This window comes from Chenopodium album, chromosome 15 (genome assembly GCF_948465745.1).
Source record: "Chenopodium album chromosome 15, dcCheAlbu1.1, whole genome shotgun sequence".
Classification (NCBI taxonomy): domain Eukaryota; kingdom Viridiplantae; phylum Streptophyta; class Magnoliopsida; order Caryophyllales; family Amaranthaceae; genus Chenopodium; species Chenopodium album.
This window is the reverse complement of record NC_137848.1, coordinates 42,165,948-42,184,965: the sequence shown is the minus strand read 5'-3', so window position 1 is coordinate 42,184,965 and position 19,018 is coordinate 42,165,948. Positions and strand designations below refer to the sequence as shown.

The 19,018-nt window shown below is 35.4% G+C and overlaps 3 protein-coding genes across 3 annotated transcripts; all 3 read right to left on the bottom strand.

Annotated features, from left to right (window-relative positions):
* Window positions 1-446: 446 nt before the first annotated feature.
* On the bottom strand, window positions 447-878 carry LOC145581205 (uncharacterized). The gene has a single exon (XM_081638255.1). It carries the CDS (start codon window positions 876-878, stop codon window positions 447-449), a length of 432 nt encoding a protein of 143 aa, XP_081494381.1.
* A 2,540-nt stretch (window positions 879-3,418) lies between these two features.
* On the bottom strand, window positions 3,419-3,952 carry LOC145581203 (uncharacterized). Its single transcript, XM_081638254.1, has one exon. The coding sequence runs from the start codon at window positions 3,950-3,952 to the stop codon at window positions 3,419-3,421; it is 534 nt and encodes a 177-aa protein (XP_081494380.1).
* An 8,790-nt stretch (window positions 3,953-12,742) lies between these two features.
* LOC145582259 (eukaryotic translation initiation factor NCBP-like) lies at window positions 12,743-18,586 on the bottom strand. Its single transcript, XM_081639270.1, has 6 exons — window positions 18,340-18,586; window positions 14,585-14,680; window positions 14,393-14,497; window positions 14,179-14,256; window positions 13,237-13,356; window positions 12,743-13,135 (listed from the first exon to the last, which is right to left on the bottom strand). The coding sequence occupies exons 1-6, from the start codon at window positions 18,466-18,468 to the stop codon at window positions 13,004-13,006; spliced, it is 660 nt and encodes a 219-aa protein (XP_081495396.1). The 5' UTR covers window positions 18,469-18,586; the 3' UTR covers window positions 12,743-13,003.
* Between the last annotated feature and the right edge of the window lie 432 nt (window positions 18,587-19,018).

The window sequence follows — 19,018 nt, the reverse complement described above, 5'->3', positions numbered from 1 at the left end:
TATTCTCAGCCGTCCATTTTAAAAAATTGTGGTAATCAAAAGTCATAAGACTACATTAGAATTAAAGTGAAAAGATCATTATAAACAAATTGAGTATTGAACTATGTTAACGTCTAAAAAGATAATGGATAACAAGTTAACAACAATAACAACAAAAAGTATATACGAGTATAAAATAAAAAGGAGTATTTCATAAATATATATATATATATATATATATATATATATATATATATATATATATATATATAATTATGAAGTGAAAAATGTTCTTTTTTTTGAGGAAAAGCGAGGGAATCATTATCATTCATTAGCGGACAAATTGTCCATAAGTACATATGGGCAATGTCACTAGGAGCACAATTAGACCATACTTGTTCTACACCATACGGAATAACACGAGCCAAATGGTGAGCAACAAAATTCCCGTCTCGCTTTACATGAGACTAATCAATATTATCGAAAAAGGTATAAGTATCTAAGACATCATCTAATAGAGAATCCAAGTCAGAGAGATAAGTTGAAGCTTTCGAAAGCCTGGAGATAATGGTGCTGCTGTCTGACTCCAGAATAATGTGTTTAAGCCCATGTTGCCTCGCCAAACGCACAACATAAATATCAGCTTTGCATTCTGCTAACTCAAGGGACCAGAATGCCTTGTATCTTCGCCCAGCAGCAAAGACAACTTCTCTCAGGTGATTGCGAGCGACCACACCCAATCCTACCCAACCATCCACATTCAAAGCAGCATCATAGTTAACTTTGATGCAGCCTTGCGAAGGGGGTTTCCAAATCTTCAAGATCTTGGTTGGCTTCGGGCTCTTGCAGCCATAATACTTTGTGGCATACCTGTTATAATCCTCCACCAGGTTAGTCATGCGCATGAGGATAGTATTGTGGGAAGTCTTTTTGTTATTAAAGACTTTGTTATTGCGCTTTTCCCAGATTAACCATAGAAGAGCTGCTCCTCGTTACTGAGTCTTCTAATTCTCACTGCCCCACGCCTCTAACAGGTCTTTAAAATCAGGAAATTCATCTAATTTGACAAGCTTGTCACAATTGGCTGCAGTCCATAGCTCACGAACAGCAGTACAAGTAAAGAAGGCATGGTGCATGGTTTTGGGTTCAGTCAAGCACCAGGGGCAGGGGTCTTCATCTGACATATGTCTGAATTTCAAGAGAGCACGAACAGGTAGAGAGCTAGTGCAAACTCGCCACAGAAGGTGTCTTACCTTGGGAGTAGTTTCAAGCTTCCACAAATTGACCCAAGCGTGATGAAAAAGATCAAGGTTACAAGATTTTCCCAACATATAGGCGGTTTTAACAGAGTAAAAGCCATTGTTGGAAAAGGCCCAAGTAAGTCTGTCTTCCGGATTTCTCAAGCTTAGAGGTATCGATAAAATACATTTGTTGTCCCGCTCATTAAAAATAGTAGCAAGCAGCTCATGGTTCCAGTCCATGACATCAAAGTCTATAAGGTCACTGACATAAGTAGCCAAATCAGATTGTGGAGACAGAATATGTGAGCCGTTCTCATCAGCAACCCATGAATCATCCCAGATATTAATCCGGCTGCCATTGCCAACCCTCCAGATGAGACCTTCTTTAACTAAGGCCTTAGCTCCCCAAATACTTCTCCATGAATAGCTACACGAAAGTCCCAGGGAGGAACTTAAAAAGTCACTGTGAGGAAAATATTTTTTCCTCAACACTCTGCTCAACAGAGAGTTCGGATTGGAAACAAGCCTCCAAGCTTGCTTCCCGAGCATCGCTTCATTGAACACCGCCATGTCACGGAATCCAAGGCCACCAAGCATTTTCGGATTGCATAGAGAGTCCCAATTTATCCAATGAACTTTCCGGTGATTGTTAGAGTGACCCCACCAAAATTTTGCCGTCAAGGATCTAATATCATCAATGATGATAGTTGGGACTCTATAAACCCCCATAATGTAAGTCGAAATCGCTTGGATAACGGATTTTATGAGGGTCTCCTTTTCGGCTCGAGACAAAAGTTTCTCTTTCCACCCTTGGAGTTTCTTCCATTATCTATCCTTGAGGGCACTAAACACCGCTTTCTTAGACCTCCCAATCATTGTCGGAATGCCAAGATACTTCCCGTGTTCATCAACAAGTCTCATCCCCAAAAAATCCACAAGATCTTTTTGCACTAATTCACACACACCTTTGCTAAAAGAGACCTCGGATTTTTCATAATTAATCTTGGAGCATTCTCTTCGGTTGGCTCTAGCAAAAAGTAAATTATCGTCATCAAAGAAAAGATGAGAAATTTCGGGACCATTTCGGCTGGCCCGAGCACCATGAATATTGCCTTGCGATACAGCCTTGGTAATGAGGCGGGAAAAAGCATCTGCGATCATAATAAATAAATACGGAGAGAGCGGATCTCCTTGCCTCAAACCCCTTGACGGTTTAACTTCCCCACAAACAGCACCATTTATAACAAAAGCATAGGAAACCGTTGAAACACAACTCATAACCGTCTTCACCCAGAACTCTGTAAACCCCATTCTGATCAATAGCTTCTCCAAAAAGGACCATTCTACCCTGTCATAAGCCTTACTCATATCTAGCTTCAAAGCTATCGTTCCCTTCTTACCTTTGCTCCGTTTTTTCATGGTGTGAAATAATTCCAGAGCTATGAGGGCATTGTCAGTAATTAATCTCCCCAGAACAAAGGCACTTTGATTTTCAGAAATGATATTAGGAAGAATTGACTTCAAACGCATCACGATAGCCTTAGAGGCTATTTTATATAGAACATTGCAAAGAGCAATCGGCCTAAATTCAGTCATATTTTGGGGGTCTTTTACCTTAGGAATCAAAACAATATTTGTGCCATTGAAGTCTGCCGGAGAGATACGGCCATGAAGAATATTGCACACAATTGTAGTAATGTCATCCCCAATAATATGCCAGAATTTTTGGTAGAAAATTGCATGAAGTCCGTCAGGTCCCGGAGCTTTGCAAGGATGCATCTCACAAATTGCAGAGAAAATGTCTTTCTTTGTGAAAGGTCAGAGAAGTTGAGCATTGGCATCATCAGTAATGGAAGGAGTAATAGCTTCGAGCACTTCATTACAGGAGTTTTCAAAATACGGCCCCGAGGTAAAAAGTTTGGAGTAATAGCCTTGAACTATACCCTCGATTTCCTCGTCTTCTGTGCACCCCTCCCCCTTCTCATTATGCAGCCCCACAATTTTATTTTTCTTTTTCTGTTGGGAGGCCTTATGATGAAAATACTTTGTGTTTTTGTCTCCGTCTTTTATCTCAGCCGATCTCGATCTCAAATACCAGTAAGCTTCTTGCTGTTCATGCACGACATCAAGTTTTTTTCAATTTTTACCCCTAGCCGGATATTAGACTCAGACATTACTCCCTCTTGTACGGCTTTGAGCTATTGCTCAAAGTCATCGATTTGTTTATTAAAATTAACAAATCGTTTCCCACTCCAGCATCGCAAGGAACCAAGTAACCTTCTCAACCGATCTAGCATAAGGCACCCCTCAGTGTCTTTCCATGTCTGCCGAACCACTTGCTCGCATTCAGTGTCAAGGAGCCAAGCTGTCTCGAATTTGAAAGATTTCTTCCCTCTTTTGTGTTTTCTCTTAGGCCGCTTCTGTCTAACCATAATTGGAGTGTGGTCAGAATTGAACCTAACGAGGTGCTCCACATAAGAATCCGGGAACAAAGAGAACCATTCATCATTCCCGCAAAACCTGTCCAGCCTCTCACGAACAATAGTAGAGGAAGTACGGCCTCTTTCCCGTGTGTACCATTGGCCTTCGTAACCTAAGTCACGCAAATTGCACTCATCAAGAATGGCACATAAATCATCCATAGAACTGCGCTCATTTTCAGTGCCTCCCTCCTTCTCTTCCATGCTGAGAATTTCATTGAAATCACCCCTAAATAAAATTGGACCATGCATTGATCGTTTCATAAATGGATTTACAAGAAGCCAGGTCTTGTATTATTCGGCAGCAGCCGACCATCCATAAACACCAACAAAATACCAAGTAACATCTGCTTTTATTACTTTGCCACAAATGTGGTGTTCAGAAAAAGAAAAAATTTCAAAACTAATATTACTACTATTCTAGTACAAACATAAGCCTCCGAAGAGACCTACACTACTCACACCAAAAGCACAATCAAAGCCTAATCTATGCTTAACATGTTCTGAAGCGATCTTATTAATCATAGTTTCGGAAAGAAAAACAAGATTAGGGGCAAGAGAAGCACACCAATTTCGTAGTGCGCCTACAGCTCGAGGGTTGCCAAGCCCTCGAACGTTCCAACAAAGGGTATTCATGGCTGTTCGAGGGGTTGGTTCCCAACTCCCTCTACTTGATTTGTTCCGTCTCCGGATTTAAAAGCTTCAACCACCCTCCCTTTCTTCATATTAACAGCATCCAATTGATCATCTACTGCCTGTCTCTTGCGACTATCTGAATTCTTTGAACTGGACTGACCAGCATACCCCTCTTTGCTTCGAAGAATAGAGGCTCTATCCTTTCTCTTCCATCCACTTCCTTTCACCTTCTGGAATTCAACACCTTGCATATACTCGGCCTGGGGTAGAGGGGTGTCTTGGATGCTGACATTGCTGGAAGGAGGAAAATCACAATGGGGGTGTTCAAAAATTGGTGCAACAATTTGACTAGGATCTTTGTACAACATGGCTTTGGGTTCATCAATCACATTCCCCACAGTAGCAGTAGAAAAATCTACTTCGACCCCACCATTTAAATTTGGAAGAGTCACATCCTCCCTTAAATTGTCAAAAGCAGCATTGTTTGTTTGGGTCAGGGAGCCAGTGGTTATTTCTTCAACACCCTTCGGTCTTAGCACCAACAATGAGCCTTCCCTTGCTTTCTCAATCACAAGTCGGGCCTTTCGCACAGGGGAAACAGGGGATTTCTCATTGTATTTATCAGAGGAATTCAGAGAATCAAACAGAAGCTTTCTTGCTGCCCCTGTAGGGCCAAGTTTAATGACACCTGGATCGTTAAATCCCTTTGGCTTAGCAACCGAGCTGGCACTCAAGGTTTTTTTCTACCTTCTCTCTTTCTCTCTTTCATTCGCATTAAGTTTTGCGCGCTTCCTTGGAGTTGCACGCAGCCATGGCCTGTATTGGAACACAAGAACATCTTCTTCTACCCTTGCTGTTTCTTTAGATTGGCAGTCACGATCAGTGTGGTCGAGCATGCCACAAAAGAAACAAAAGTCAGCAAGTCTCTCGTATTTTATGTCTATCCACTTTGATGATGTCACACCCGTTGCAAGCTTAAATCCTCTGCGCAAAGGTTTCCTGACATCAACATTGATCTTCATTCGAACAAACTCGCTCCCACCTAGGGGATCCTCATCATCTAACTCAATAAAACCCCCTAGAGATTCGCCAACATCATACATGGTGGATGCATTGCGCCTGTTGAAAGGCACGTCTAGTAAGCGTATCCACATTTGAACATGAGAAAAAGTGACCTCCGAGGGTTGTTCATCCCCTTGGAGTTCTTTCATTAGGAGGACTTTGTCATCGAAGAACCACGGGCAGTCTTCAATAACTCGGTCCTTGTTTCCTTCACAGAAAAATTGGAAAAACAAATAAGTTTGTTTCCACAACCCTAATTGCAACTCCTTCCTTCAATCTCCAAACCGACTGCAAAGTTCTTTTCATCGCTTAAGAATTATAGGGTTTAATGGTGCACAACTTCCCTACCAATGTCAGTTTCAATTGGATATTAGAATCCGCAATATCAGTCTTGAGAGAGTATCCTCTAACTACCGCAACTTCGTCTTCTGTAAGCTTCAATTTTTCCATTCTTTCATCAATTCATTTGCCATGGTAGCAGATTCACACTGGAAAAACGAGCGGAAAGCACAAGGAAAGGCAAAACTCGATCGTACTACGAACCCTAAGCGAGGGACTTTATAAGTGAAAAATGTTCTTGATAAGAAGCATTGCTTACATCTTTGTCAAAATATTCACATTCTCCCTCACATTAAGAGCAAGAAAAATTATTTTCACAATTTTTTTTTTAATAGTCACAAATATTTATTTAATGGTCAAAGATAATAGCAAGAATTAAAAAGAATAATCCCACCTTTGACACTTCTTCTCAAAACAATCCCACCTTCGAATAATCTGGAAATAATCCCACCTTTGCCCTTCATCTGCCCAAAACAATCCCGTTTACCTACTACTTGTTTACTAGGTTACTTTTTTATTTTATTTTTTTAATTTATCTCCTCCCACCTCCCTCTTCAATGGAAGCCACCATGACCATTACCTCCTCCATATCAACCAACACTCCATAACCACCACGTGACCTCACCTTCTTCCTTCGAACACCCTACCCAATTAGACCAGCACACCTCCTCCCAACCCCAACCCCCCAAAAAACCCCTTCAATCCACCTTTTTAGCCGCCGCTGTCATCACCACCTCACCTACAACAACAACAACAACATCAAATTAACGCCCCAAACCCCACCTCGAAACCCGCTAAAAGCCCACCTTTACCAATTACCATGACCCCGAAATTACCAATGACACCGAAGCTCTTGTCTATTGGCGGGGAAGGGGATTGAGGGGGTTGTTGTTCATCGGCGGGGGATAGGGGGCTGCTTGCTGTTTGTCGAAGGGGGTGGGGAATGGGAAGGGAGGTGGGCGGTGTAGTTTACTCCGGTTTTTCCACTGAATTTTCAACCTCATTGAATTAAAATTGGAAAGAGGAATTGGGGGAAATTGGGTCATAATTAAAATAAAAAAAGAGATAAATGGTTATGAGTTTGTGCAGTAATTAGATTAAATTACTTGAGGGCTTGAAGCTATGAAAGAATGTCAGGTTTTGGAAGGAGGCGTGAAAGATGGTGGACGGGTAATTATTGCTGCTGTAAGTGGAGCTGCTCCGGCATGGCAGCATCGGTGTGACGGTGGGTGGGCTCTGTTCGGGTGGAGGTTCGGAGAGAGGGAAGGTGAACGGGAAGGGGAAGGTGGGTGTTGATTTTTCTTTTTGTTTTATTTTTTTTAAAATCTATACTTATTTATTATATTATATTATATATTATATATTAAAAAGCATTCCTAAAATCGTTTATGTGCCATGTCATTCCCCTCTCATAGCATTGTGCCACATCATCACTTAATGACACGTCATTACCAATTAACAAATCATTCCAACTATTATTAAAAAGCTTTTGATAGGTTCCAAACACTAGACCTTAAAGTAACAAGATCTACTTCCTTACCATCTTAGTCAATAACAATTGATGTCATCTATACATATAAATATAACTGTAAATGACATGCATCAATTAAAAAGAAAATACGAGATAAACAGTTTGAAAAAAAAAAGAGGAATAAAATCAACATTTCACAAACAATAGAGTGTTAAAAATATCTTTCTATACTCTTTATCAATTAGTAACATAATTTTTAACATGTATGCATAACTTACATAATCAATGATAATATATTTCATTTTGTCAAAAAAAAATGATAATATATTTCATAAAGAAACAATTTAATCAAAGTGGTAATCCGGTGCAACGCCTGGGTTGCACACTAGTTATTTTTAAAATAATAACAAGACCAATAAGAAGGTGACACGTGGCAAATCACCTTCTATAACAGGTAACCAAGGATATAAATTGGTCAAGGGATTGTTTTGAGCAGATTAGGGGCAAAGGTGGGATTATATCCATATTATTCGAAGGTGGAATTATTTTGAGAAGAAGTGTCAAAGGTGGGATTATTCTTTTCAATTTTTCCAAGATAATATGTTCTTGCTTTCACTTGTGTGCACCATGCATGAAGGACCAAGCCAACCAACGCTACGTAGTTCTTACTTAGTCACTTTACTAGCATAGTGCCCGTGCGATGCACGGTTTATAACTCTAATTATTAATCCCGTAAAAAAATACTTCAATTAGTAATAAAGAGCTCATTTACACAAACTAATTAATTAATACGTAGTATAATTTTATCTACTTGCACATTTTAATTATTACATATTTAAATATTTTCTTTCACATGTTTTCATTGTTTTAATTTATTTCATACATTTTAATGCCCGTTGACTCTATTCATTATATTTTTCTATATTATTGTATTGTCATTATAATTATTTAAGATTTGTGCAAAGCATAAGGTTTAACCTAATATATATTTAAAAAAAAAAGGTAATATTTTATTAAATCAATAACATAATATTAAACAGACATTAGGAATGACACATGTCATTTTATGGTGTTGTTTTTTTCCGTTCAAAACTTTCCCATCCCTTTTTGGCAAAAATATTTATTTTTGGAATATTTGTAAAATACAACTACAATAATATTATTCCTAATCTTATGTATTATCTGCAACAACTTTTGTGTGTGGATGTCCACACCATGTGGCCAGCTAACACATGAGTAACATTTGACCATGTAACCCCTGACTGAGTAACACCAGACCAAGTAACCCTTGACCGAATAACCCTTGACCAAGTAAGCCCTGACTGACCGAGTAACCCTTGACCAAGTAGCTAATGACTGACCGAGTATCCCCTGAAAGAGTGAGTAACCCGTGACTGACCGAGTAACCCGTACCATTCTTTCAAAAAAAAAAATGTGGTGTAGCGAGCCACATATGAAAGGTTGTGTATTATTTTTATAATAATTATTCCTTTTTATTTCGTGCTCTATTTACTTAAAACAATTAAATAAGATATTGAAACCTTTTAATTAAGGGAGAATAAGCTATAATTTAGAAGGTTGATATGTAGTGGAGTGTATAATATAGCATAGCACCCGTGTGATACACGACTTACAAATCTTAATACTTATATTCATTTGACAAAATTTTAAGATAAAACAATTTAATGAGTAATAATGAATTTACTAACATAGGTGTCTTAATCATACATTTTTCACCTCTCAAAATAATGATATACTACTTTAAAATAGGGGATTTCACTGTGTGCGTGGCTGGATTTACTCGAGTTAACTACTCGGTCAAGAGTTACTCGAGTTAATCCTGACCGAGTAACCCCTCAAGTAACCCCTGATCGAACCCCTCGAGTAACCCTTGACCGAGTAAACCCTCGAGTAACCTCTGACCGAGTAACACCTCAAGTAACCCATGACCGAGTAACCCTCAAGTAACCTCTGACTGAGAAACCCCTGACCAAACCCCTCAAGTAATCCTTGACTGGATAAATCCTCGAGTAACCCCTCAAGTAACTCTTGACCGAGTAACCCCTCAATTATATAACCCTTGACTGAGTAACCCATTACCGAACCCCTCAAATAACCCCTGACCGAACCCCTTAAGTAACCACAAATCGTGTAACTCGAGTAACCCCTAACCGAAAAAATTGAGTAACCCCGGTCACACGAAGTGACCAGCCACATATAAAAATTTGTGCTTTAAAATAGCTTTATTATTCTTAAATTGAATGTAAAGTTTTTAAATATAATTCAACTCAATGAATTGATAATCAATAGGCCACCTCATTTTAAAAATGATTAAATTTTGTCCACTAACTCAATACAGCGCTTTTTATTCCTACTGTAGTACCATCAAAGGTTTTTATTAATATTTCTCCGTAATTAGGTGTTTAGATTTCTATTTTCTTTTAGTTTTCTTGTTTTTGCTTGTTTGATTTTTCCTTTTCTTGATTATTTGTAGCCTTATTTGGAATTTTTAAAAAAAAAGTCTAGAGCATATACAATAGTTGTACGTGTGCTAATAAGAATAGCAAAATATACTCTACAAAATAAGAGCATATACCCTCTTTCAATTAAGCAATCTAAAGTCAACTAATATGGACTAAATATATGCTGAATATCCGTGAATAATATTGATTGAGAAATAATATTATGAAGTCAAGGATATTATCTTGGAGCATCTTAAATAATAAGATCTTTGATAATTATACAGTCTACCAAAAAAAAAAAAAAAAAATAAAAAATAAAAAAAAAAGTCTAAAGCATGTATAATTGTTGTACTTGTGCTAATAAGGATAGCAAAAATATACTCTACAAAATAAGAGCATATACTCTCTTTGAATTAAGCAATTTAAAGTCAACTAATAGGGACTAAATATACGTTGAATATCCGTAAATAATATTGATTAAGAAACAATATTAAGAAGTCAAGGATATTATCTTGGACTATCTTTGAAAATAAGATCTTTGACAATATAATGTTAAAAAAACAAAAACTAAAATAGGGACACATGTCAGCTTTGAAGCTAGTGTACGTTGTTTTAGTATGGTATATAGACTTGACTAATATACGTAGGATATAAATTTTTATTGATTATAAAGACTATTATATAATACCTTGTATGCAATATCATAAATCTTTTCTTAATGCATAAAATTAGAGGAGTCAACAATCTTTTAAATATTAAATTGTAAAAAGATATTTATACATAGAATTTTATATATATAGAGTGTTAAAAATGTAGGACATACAAATATCTATAAGAAACATTATAAAATTCTAATTAAGAATAAGATATACATTTATAAGTTCAAATATAGATAGTTTAGCTTTTAGCAATTCAGAGCTAAAAAGAATCATACAATATAAAATTGAGTGGATCTACATGTAAGAATCATGCTAAAATAATATTTTTTTATTTTTATTTTTTTTTTTTTTACGAAACATGCCAAAATAATTCAATCACATATAACTGGTAAATAATATGAATGTAGTAATGATAGAATCATGCCAAAATTATTAAAATAACTTTATTAGTGTTTATAGCTAGCATTAATGTCAATATACCCTGCTAAATACGAATCTTAAATGACATATGTCACATGTGATTCAAAAAAAAATATATAATACATATAAGAAAATTTATAAAAATTAAGTTAACTCAAAAAAAAAAAAAAAAAAAAAAAAAAAAAAAAAAACCTAAACCTCAAGTGTAAATATCCCACAAAATATAATATAATTTATTAAACTTATATAAATAAAATTAAAATATATGATTTTAATTGTTAGAGATATTGTTTATATTATTTGTCAAAAATTTTATACATGTTTATAATTGACAGAGATTATATAGCTTCATTCGTAAAAGTAAGTACTTTACTAAAATATTCCTATGTAAATATGCAATAATATATATGAACAGGATTTTTGACAAATATACACCGTAATAATTTTTAAACAATTAAAGAATTTTAACCAAAAAAAACTAAAACACGGATACATGTCAGCTTTGGAGCTAGTGTATCCTGTTTTAGTATAGTATATAGATAGATAGTTTAAAGAACCAACCGAGCAATTCACAATATCAATTTTTAATACGAGTACATTATTTTGGAGAAGACTTCCATTGTGTTTGTGTTTGTGTGCGTGTGTGTGTCCATTTATATTATATTATATTATATTATATATAATATTTTATTTTAATATTTTAATATCAATTTTTAATTTAATTTATTATTAATTGATTACAATAAATGGATGTCAATTTTTTAAAAAATAAGAAGAGATCATTGGAATCAATGGATGTCATTTTTTTTTTAAACCAAATGAGACCGCTTGATGCTGAAGTTAAGTGCCACGCCAAGCCACCATATTCATATTGCTTAGAATTGTTGTTATGCAGTTTGTTAAATTTGTAACATATCAACAAAAAGTCGTGCAATGAAGAAATAATATTTTATGGTCTTTGTTTGAATTTATGGGTTGCAGTTTATTTAGTGATTGCTTGTATTGGGTTTATATGTATAAAAAACTTTAGAAAAAAAATTGATGTTAGAAGGAACAACATTAGTGGATTATGTTTTTTAGTTGGAATAATACCAACTACAGGTCTACAGCCGACAAAAAGGTTGTTCTAGTCAAGTACCAATCGGATCAATTCGGTTTAGGGGTCATTGTTTGGATGATTTCAAGTTTGGGTCAATTCAAATCGGGTCAAGTTAGGTCATGTTTGATTATATTATCAACTAGGTTAGAATTATCTAAAACCTAATTTTAATTTGTACATTTTAAAAATAAATTGCTATTATACGAATATAAATAAGAATTACGTATATTTTGTAATTTTAAAATTTTTTATTTTCATCAAAATTATAATATAGTATCTGTTCAATATTGTCTAATTCATAGTTCAATGTAAGAGGTCATTTATTAGTGTACTATTTAAAATTGTTTCAATTTTCTACGATAAATTGATAGGTTTTAGTTATAATGTAAAAGCTTCTAATATTTAAATTTCAAAAATGTTAAGTATAATAGCTCTACACAAAAAACAAAAACAAAAAAGATTACATCATCATTGCATTTAGGCGGGAATTTTTTTATTGAGAAAGCGACACATGGACAATGGTGACGTAATGTTTAAGTAATAATTAATAGATAAGCTACTCCGTATAACATAATTTAACTAAAATGCCCTTAAATTGTATATTTTTCCTCCATGACTTAATTTAGTACTCCGTAGCTTGTGTCGCAAATTTTATCATAGTTCCTCCTTTTGATTTTAGTTGCAAGTCTTGCAACAGTCCGACAGAAAGGCTCGCTTGCTTTTAGTCAAATCGTTGCAAGTAAGTAAAACTGAAAGGAGGAAAAGTATATTATCTCATTATCTCACCCTACAATTAAAATCTAGATGCTGAAATAGTGTAAATTCCAAAAGTAGTGACCTAGTTACAGTAGTCATTACAGATTTCTGGCATCACAAAGGGAGAAATAAGTAAAATAACCAGTAAACCAAGGATCCTGTCATATATATTCAAGAGCCTTGCAAATATTCAGGTCCAACATAAACATGTTCAACAGATTGATACATATCAATATCACTTAGCTGGCATCACTTCAGTGTGATTTTGGCCATTAAGGAACATTTGGGAAGTGAGGACCCAAGGATAAGTTACGACTCCTAAACACAGGAACATTAACAAGTGCGTCGAGAACCTCCCTTCAAAGATACACTTCCTGTATACAAAAGTCCCGTCTTAACTTAGCCCCTCAGCCATGTGTTTCGGTATGAAGAGTTGTCACGTAGAGAAGCATCGTGAGGCTTGTATTCCATCACGTAGCTGTGGGGAAGCTTCAAATGACGTTTTATTGCATCTCTCAACCCCATCACAGCCTACAACCCACGTAAAATTTGAGAGTTAGAAACAGATTAACACATGAGACTATTAAAACTGTTTATCGTGAGTTTGGTGGTGATAATTTTAAAATGCGAACCTGATGGTCGGATGCATTCCTATTCCAAACACTCAATATGTCCTCACTAAACCTTATGCTGAGTACGGCACCACAGATATTATCACCATAGTCAAGCTGGTCACCTACCAAGGCTAAAACCTGGAATATAAACAAGCAAAACCAGATTTAAACAATGCCTAAAAAAAAAAAAACATTAGGCCAGCCAATTGACTCATCCAGAGAGAGAGAGAGAGAGATTGGGCAAGTTTTTCAGTGATACTTCCAAGAGTTCCAACAGAATAACAATAAACAGATAATTGATTACACACAGTATATCAATTTGGATTTTGAATGCTAATGGGGTAAAAAAAATTTAAAAAAATTGAATACAAGAATTTCTAGGAAAGTTGGCAACTTAACATAGTAAATACTCAAGGATGGAATTCCCAAAATGCCTCTACTTTATTGAGTGATGGGGGAAATTAGAATCTCTATTAATATTTTATAATAATATAGCAACAACAGCAAGCGACACTTGGAAGCATTCTGTGGAGGCCTTTTCCCTCAAAAATTAAATGCCACTTCAAAAAAACTGGTTTTCTTTTAACAAAAACTCTTACTCTTACTCTTCCTTAATACACAATTCACAAATAAAGCTTTTAGTAAAATTATGATAAATCCTATAATAAAAGTTGTTAGGACAAAGTCACATATATTTCAAGTTGCAATCATCTGTCAAAAAAAAAAAAAAAAAAAAAAAAAAAAAAAAAAGAAAAGGTTGCAATCTACTTGTTTCATAGAGCAAGATGATCGATATTATCCTTCCCCATACAATCTCTACATAGGTACCAAGAATGTCCACAACAACGTCCATAACATTCAATCAATAGACAATTCAAACAGCTCAACAAAGATATCGAAAGATCAGATAATTATGAAAGATTTACAAGAATTACAACTAAAAATTTGAACCACACTGACCAGGTCTTCCCAGAAGCGCCCTGAAACAGCCTTCTTGAATCGGATGATCCACTTCCCACCATTGCAATTAGCAGAATCCTAATTAAGTATAACCACAATTGTTAAAAGAAAAGAAAGCACCAATTATACATCAAAATGAGAGACCACAGAAAACCTCAGAAAGCATTATCATGCTCAAGAAAAAAGCATTCAAAATCTAGCATCGAGAATTTACCTCCCATAGTGGGCGAATTCCATCTTTGAAAAGATGCAAATCAGTGGGGCTTGGTAATGTAGAAGGACGGGCGAAATGACAATAGCAGACCCAGAATCCTTCAACCTATATATACCCAAAAGAATCAAGAAGCAATATCAAAATAATGACTGAAGGAATAATCAGCATTAATGAATTCATAAGCAATCTTACAGTGCTAAAGTCCACAAGTCTCTTTATGCTCTCTTCATAAGGTGTTTGTGTACGCACACCAGGAGCTCGACGAGTATACCAAAATACAAACTTGTGCTGTTTACAATGATCAGTAAAATGTCAGAGATGACAGTATGCACAATAATCATATTATGTAAAGCAGAAGCATTCTTGTACTTTAGGGGAAATTTTGCTTTAATGACAGCGCACAGGACATTCGCCGTTTTTACTTATCACTTTTGTGAATTCAACTGGAAATCTGAAAGGTAAACCACTTACTCAGGTTCAAAAGTGAACACTTGTGCAACAAGGAGTTGGTCATCTAGTAGAAAGACAAATCATCTAACCTATTAAATACAAGTTCATAATTTGATGCACTTCGAGAGCAACCTTATGGCCTTAACACTTAGGCCATGCTTGAATTCGAGGTGATAAATTAAGGGGGTAATAAAAGTCAAACTAGGAAAAACATAAGTGACTAGAGGTGGTGGTGTTGGGAGATAAGGTGTTTCCAAATGAAATAAGTTATTTGTGACATAAGGAAAAGAGAGAGGTGGAGGATCATTACCCTCATAATAAGGGTAATAGACTAATAGTTACCCACCCTCCTCCTAGTGCGACTATTACCCCCAAAATGAGGGTAATAGTTTCCCTTTTTTCACCTATCACTACATCACCATTACACAAAACTCCTTGCAATCACACCATCCCTATCACCTAGTTTAGTTTGAGTTTCATAACCCTAGCAATACATTACTCTCAATCCAAACATGCCCTTATTAAAGAATTGATTATACTATTCAAATAAAACTACGACAACAACAAAGCATTAGTCCCAAAATGATTTGCGGTCGGCTAACATGAATCGTCATAAGGAATTGTACGATATAAAAAAATGGACATAACAAGACCATCATTTAAAAGAGTTTGAAAAAAGGTGAATAAAGTGAGTAAACGAAAGAGCATTTAAGAAAAATTAAGGGAGTTTTGAAAGGAAATCAAGAATAAAAATCAAGAAAGTTGAAATCATAAGGTCTGAGAAAACTGTAGCGAAGGAAAACAATTCAGCTCATAAAACTATTCAAATAAAACTAATTACTTAATTAAGATAGCTGACATCATAACAAAACCTGGTTAATATACATGCTCTTCTGCGTACACATCAACCTTATATTAAATACTATAGCAATTAACACTAGACCTGCCTGATCCAAACCCAAAGTTCACTTTCCAATCATATTATCACAAATCAATTTTATTAGGATCAGTTTCAAATAAGCTCTGTACGCAGCATAATTTTCAAACTAAGATCTGAGAGTTCAACAAAAACCCTAAAAACTTTTATTCAACAACTGAACCCAATATTAAGTCAACTCATAGTAAAACAAAAAATTTGTGGAATCCGAAAGCCATGTTCATTAAACTCAACCAATTAAGCAAGAACTTCAGAGTAACCTATATTTAAAAACTCATGCAAATGTGCCTTTAACACTCAATTTACATCAGCCAAATTAATTTTGCTCCAAAGAAGTTAACTAATCTTGTAGATCTCTCAAAAACAATCACCCTCAATGCAAAACTCAAAACACAAACCAAGTTACTTTGGTGATTAACTTGTCAGAGAGAGTATCTCAAAGTTCAAATCAACAATGTGATGTCCAATGCATCCACTTATAGTTATGAAGGAAGACCAAGCATAAAGGATAGACATTAAAACATATATTTTTCATTTCAAGCTCTGCCATAATGAGTCATTCTCATTAATATCCACAACATATATCTCTTTAGCTACCCTCAAAGTTACATGCATTCCCCACTTAATACATTACTCCCATTACCTAAGCATGCAAATGAATACTGTTGATGCAGTGCACGTGGAACAAACACTCCCCAAAGCTCAAGGTGCTCTAGGACACAAATCCAGCTGCACCTAGGCGTGCTCAGTGCACCTCATAAAAGTGAGCAAACTTAATAAACATTAAATATAAATAAAAAAATAAAAACTCTTTAAATGAGCTTTTCTAGCTCAAAAAAAAAGCACTGAACCCCATTTGCCTAGCTCCTACGTTAGCCTTAGGCAAGCTTTCCTATACACTAGTAGGTCAATAAAAAGCTAACAAAACTGCTACTACCCAATTGATTAATCTGCCTATTCCTACCTGTCTATCATAGCAACCAAAACAATTTTTTAATACCCAGTTAGACCCAACAATACCCCACTAAATACCCCAAATGCCAATTAAAAATTTAAAAGAGCAACCAAAGTTAGAAAAATTAGATGTGTTAATTTGATTTTGTCCCTAGCCTTCCTTTTTGCAAACGGTTGGTGTCTTTATAAATCAATACCTTATTACTTATCCACCAAATAAGAATTGCGCGTACTTCATATCACTAAACTGGGCATGAACTCACAAGTTTCTCTTTATATATAAAGTTGATAACGCTTGCCTATAACATGAAACTTGTTCCATTGTCCTTTCACTAAGTAGCATCATGTCACAAGAGTAAACTTCATCGCAAACAAACAAAACGGTGAGGATGTGATGGTGTGTAAACTAATAGTAGTTCCTCCGTTTTTTAATTATTGCACCATAGGGGTTGGGTACAAATATTTTGGTAATGGAAAAAAGTAAGAGAGAGAAAGGTAAAAATACAAAATTGTCCATGTGAAATATTGATAAACTAAAAAGTAAGTGTGAAAAAGTAAGGGTAGTTGGGTATTTGTAGTGTGAACACAAATAATTTTTTTCCTAAAGAGGAAATGGTGCAATATTTGTGAAATTTCCTAAAAAGGCAAGTGGTGCAATAATAAAATAACGGAGGAAGTATATGATTTCGTAAGGAAGCTGAAAGATGACCTTAGTATGGGTTCACACTCACTCACTGAACCCTCCCCCACCCCCCCCCACCCCCCACAACCCCGATCCCAAAGGTCTATTGTTCGAAGGGATCAAGTCGCCACCATAGATCTACTAAGCTAGAAAATAATAGCTCCTATAACATCATGGGATAAATATGAGAACTTGATTCACAAAATCACAAGGAAAAGACCTAAAATTCATATCAAGGTCCACAGAAACTGTATCAAAAACTCGTCGAAAGTTTTAGAGTTGGCAAAGTAAAAAGGGATACCCAATACCCTTCAAACCAGAAAATGTGTAAACTACTGGTGATGAACAGGCCTCAGTACAGTTTAATACTCAATTATCACAGCAGCACTCATCCCCAAGACAGCAAATTTTCGTTACAAACAGAGCTGCATTGTATTTTTACCAGTATAATTGCTTATTTAGCAGTATTTACAATAGGTTCAGCCAACATATCCCTTAATAAAAAAAAAATAAAAAAAAAAATAAAAAAAAAAACACAAGAACCATAGAATGCTGATTATAATTATCAAACAGAAACCCAGGAACAAGCCATTCATATTTGCTTAAAACCACCAAACCCATACATAAACATGTTCAAAACCAAAATAAATTATAATAATTTCAATTTTTTTTACAAAAACAAAAACCTAATAGCAACAAATTAATTCGAAAAACTGTACCTTTAAACTCAAGTTTAATTAAAATTGCCAATTTACAAATATAAAATTATGAATTCGATTCACCATCAAACTAATCATACTCGTATCATCAAATTCACTCCTTTATCATACAATTTCAATAAATTGACAATCACATTAAATTAGGTCCTGAAATCCCCGATAAATTGCAAAAAAAAGGGGGGGAAAAGGAGGAAAGAGAAAGTACCCTGAGGGGGTGAAGGCCGGCTTTAAGGTCGCGGGCTTGACGTTCACGATCTTCGGCTTCTCTATCGAGCAGAGAATTATCAGCAACACCTTGATTGTTAATGGCGTTGTTCTTCTCAACCATGTCCATTTTTGAATGAATTGAATTTTGCCCTCTTTTTTTGTCTCAAACCCTAACCCCAATTGTTTGATGGTTTGATTTTGGCACAACTTTAATAACGTTTTGGAATGTGTTAGTGAACACGGACTGCTATTCTTAATTTCATACAGTACACTCTAAGTTCAAATTAAAAGGTGTCAATTTAATTTAAGTACTACTACTAGGAACGGGTTTGCTGAGATTGAATTAGGTTAATTTTAATGTTGAGTCATGCTAGATCACTGTGTTCGAATGGGTCAAAATTTGAATTGGATTTTTTTATTAGATTAATCATTCGGGTTAATTTCTAACACGTCTAATGGGCAGCACTTAAGGACTTGTTCAACATTGGTATAATTTTTTTGTTTTTTGGTTTTTGTTTTTCAAAATAAAAAATAATATTATTCAACTTATGGAACCTGAATCACTATGGTCTAGGGTGTTAAGGAGTAAGTATTATGAGGGACGATGCTCAAATGATACGATTAAACATAAACAGGATGCGTCGAATGCTTGGAGGGGCATAGTGGATGACTTGGAC

Coding starts and splice junctions, on each gene's coding strand:
- LOC145581205 (XM_081638255.1), bottom strand. CDS start 878: ATGACTAACCTGGTGGAGGATTATAACAGGTATGCCACAAAGTATTAT.
- LOC145581203 (XM_081638254.1), bottom strand. CDS start 3,952: ATGCATGGTCCAATTTTATTTAGGGGTGATTTCAATGAAATTCTCAGC.
- LOC145582259 (XM_081639270.1), bottom strand. CDS start 18,468: ATGGACATGGTTGAGAAGAACAACGCCATTAACAATCAAGGTGTTGCT. Junction 14,681..18,339: donor CCGGCCTTCACCCCCTCAGG/GTACTTTCTCTT, acceptor CATTGTAAACAG/CACAAGTTTGTATTTTGGTA. Junction 14,257..14,392: donor GAATTCGCCCACTATGGGAG/GTAAATTCTCGA, acceptor ATACTTAATTAG/GATTCTGCTAATTGCAATGG.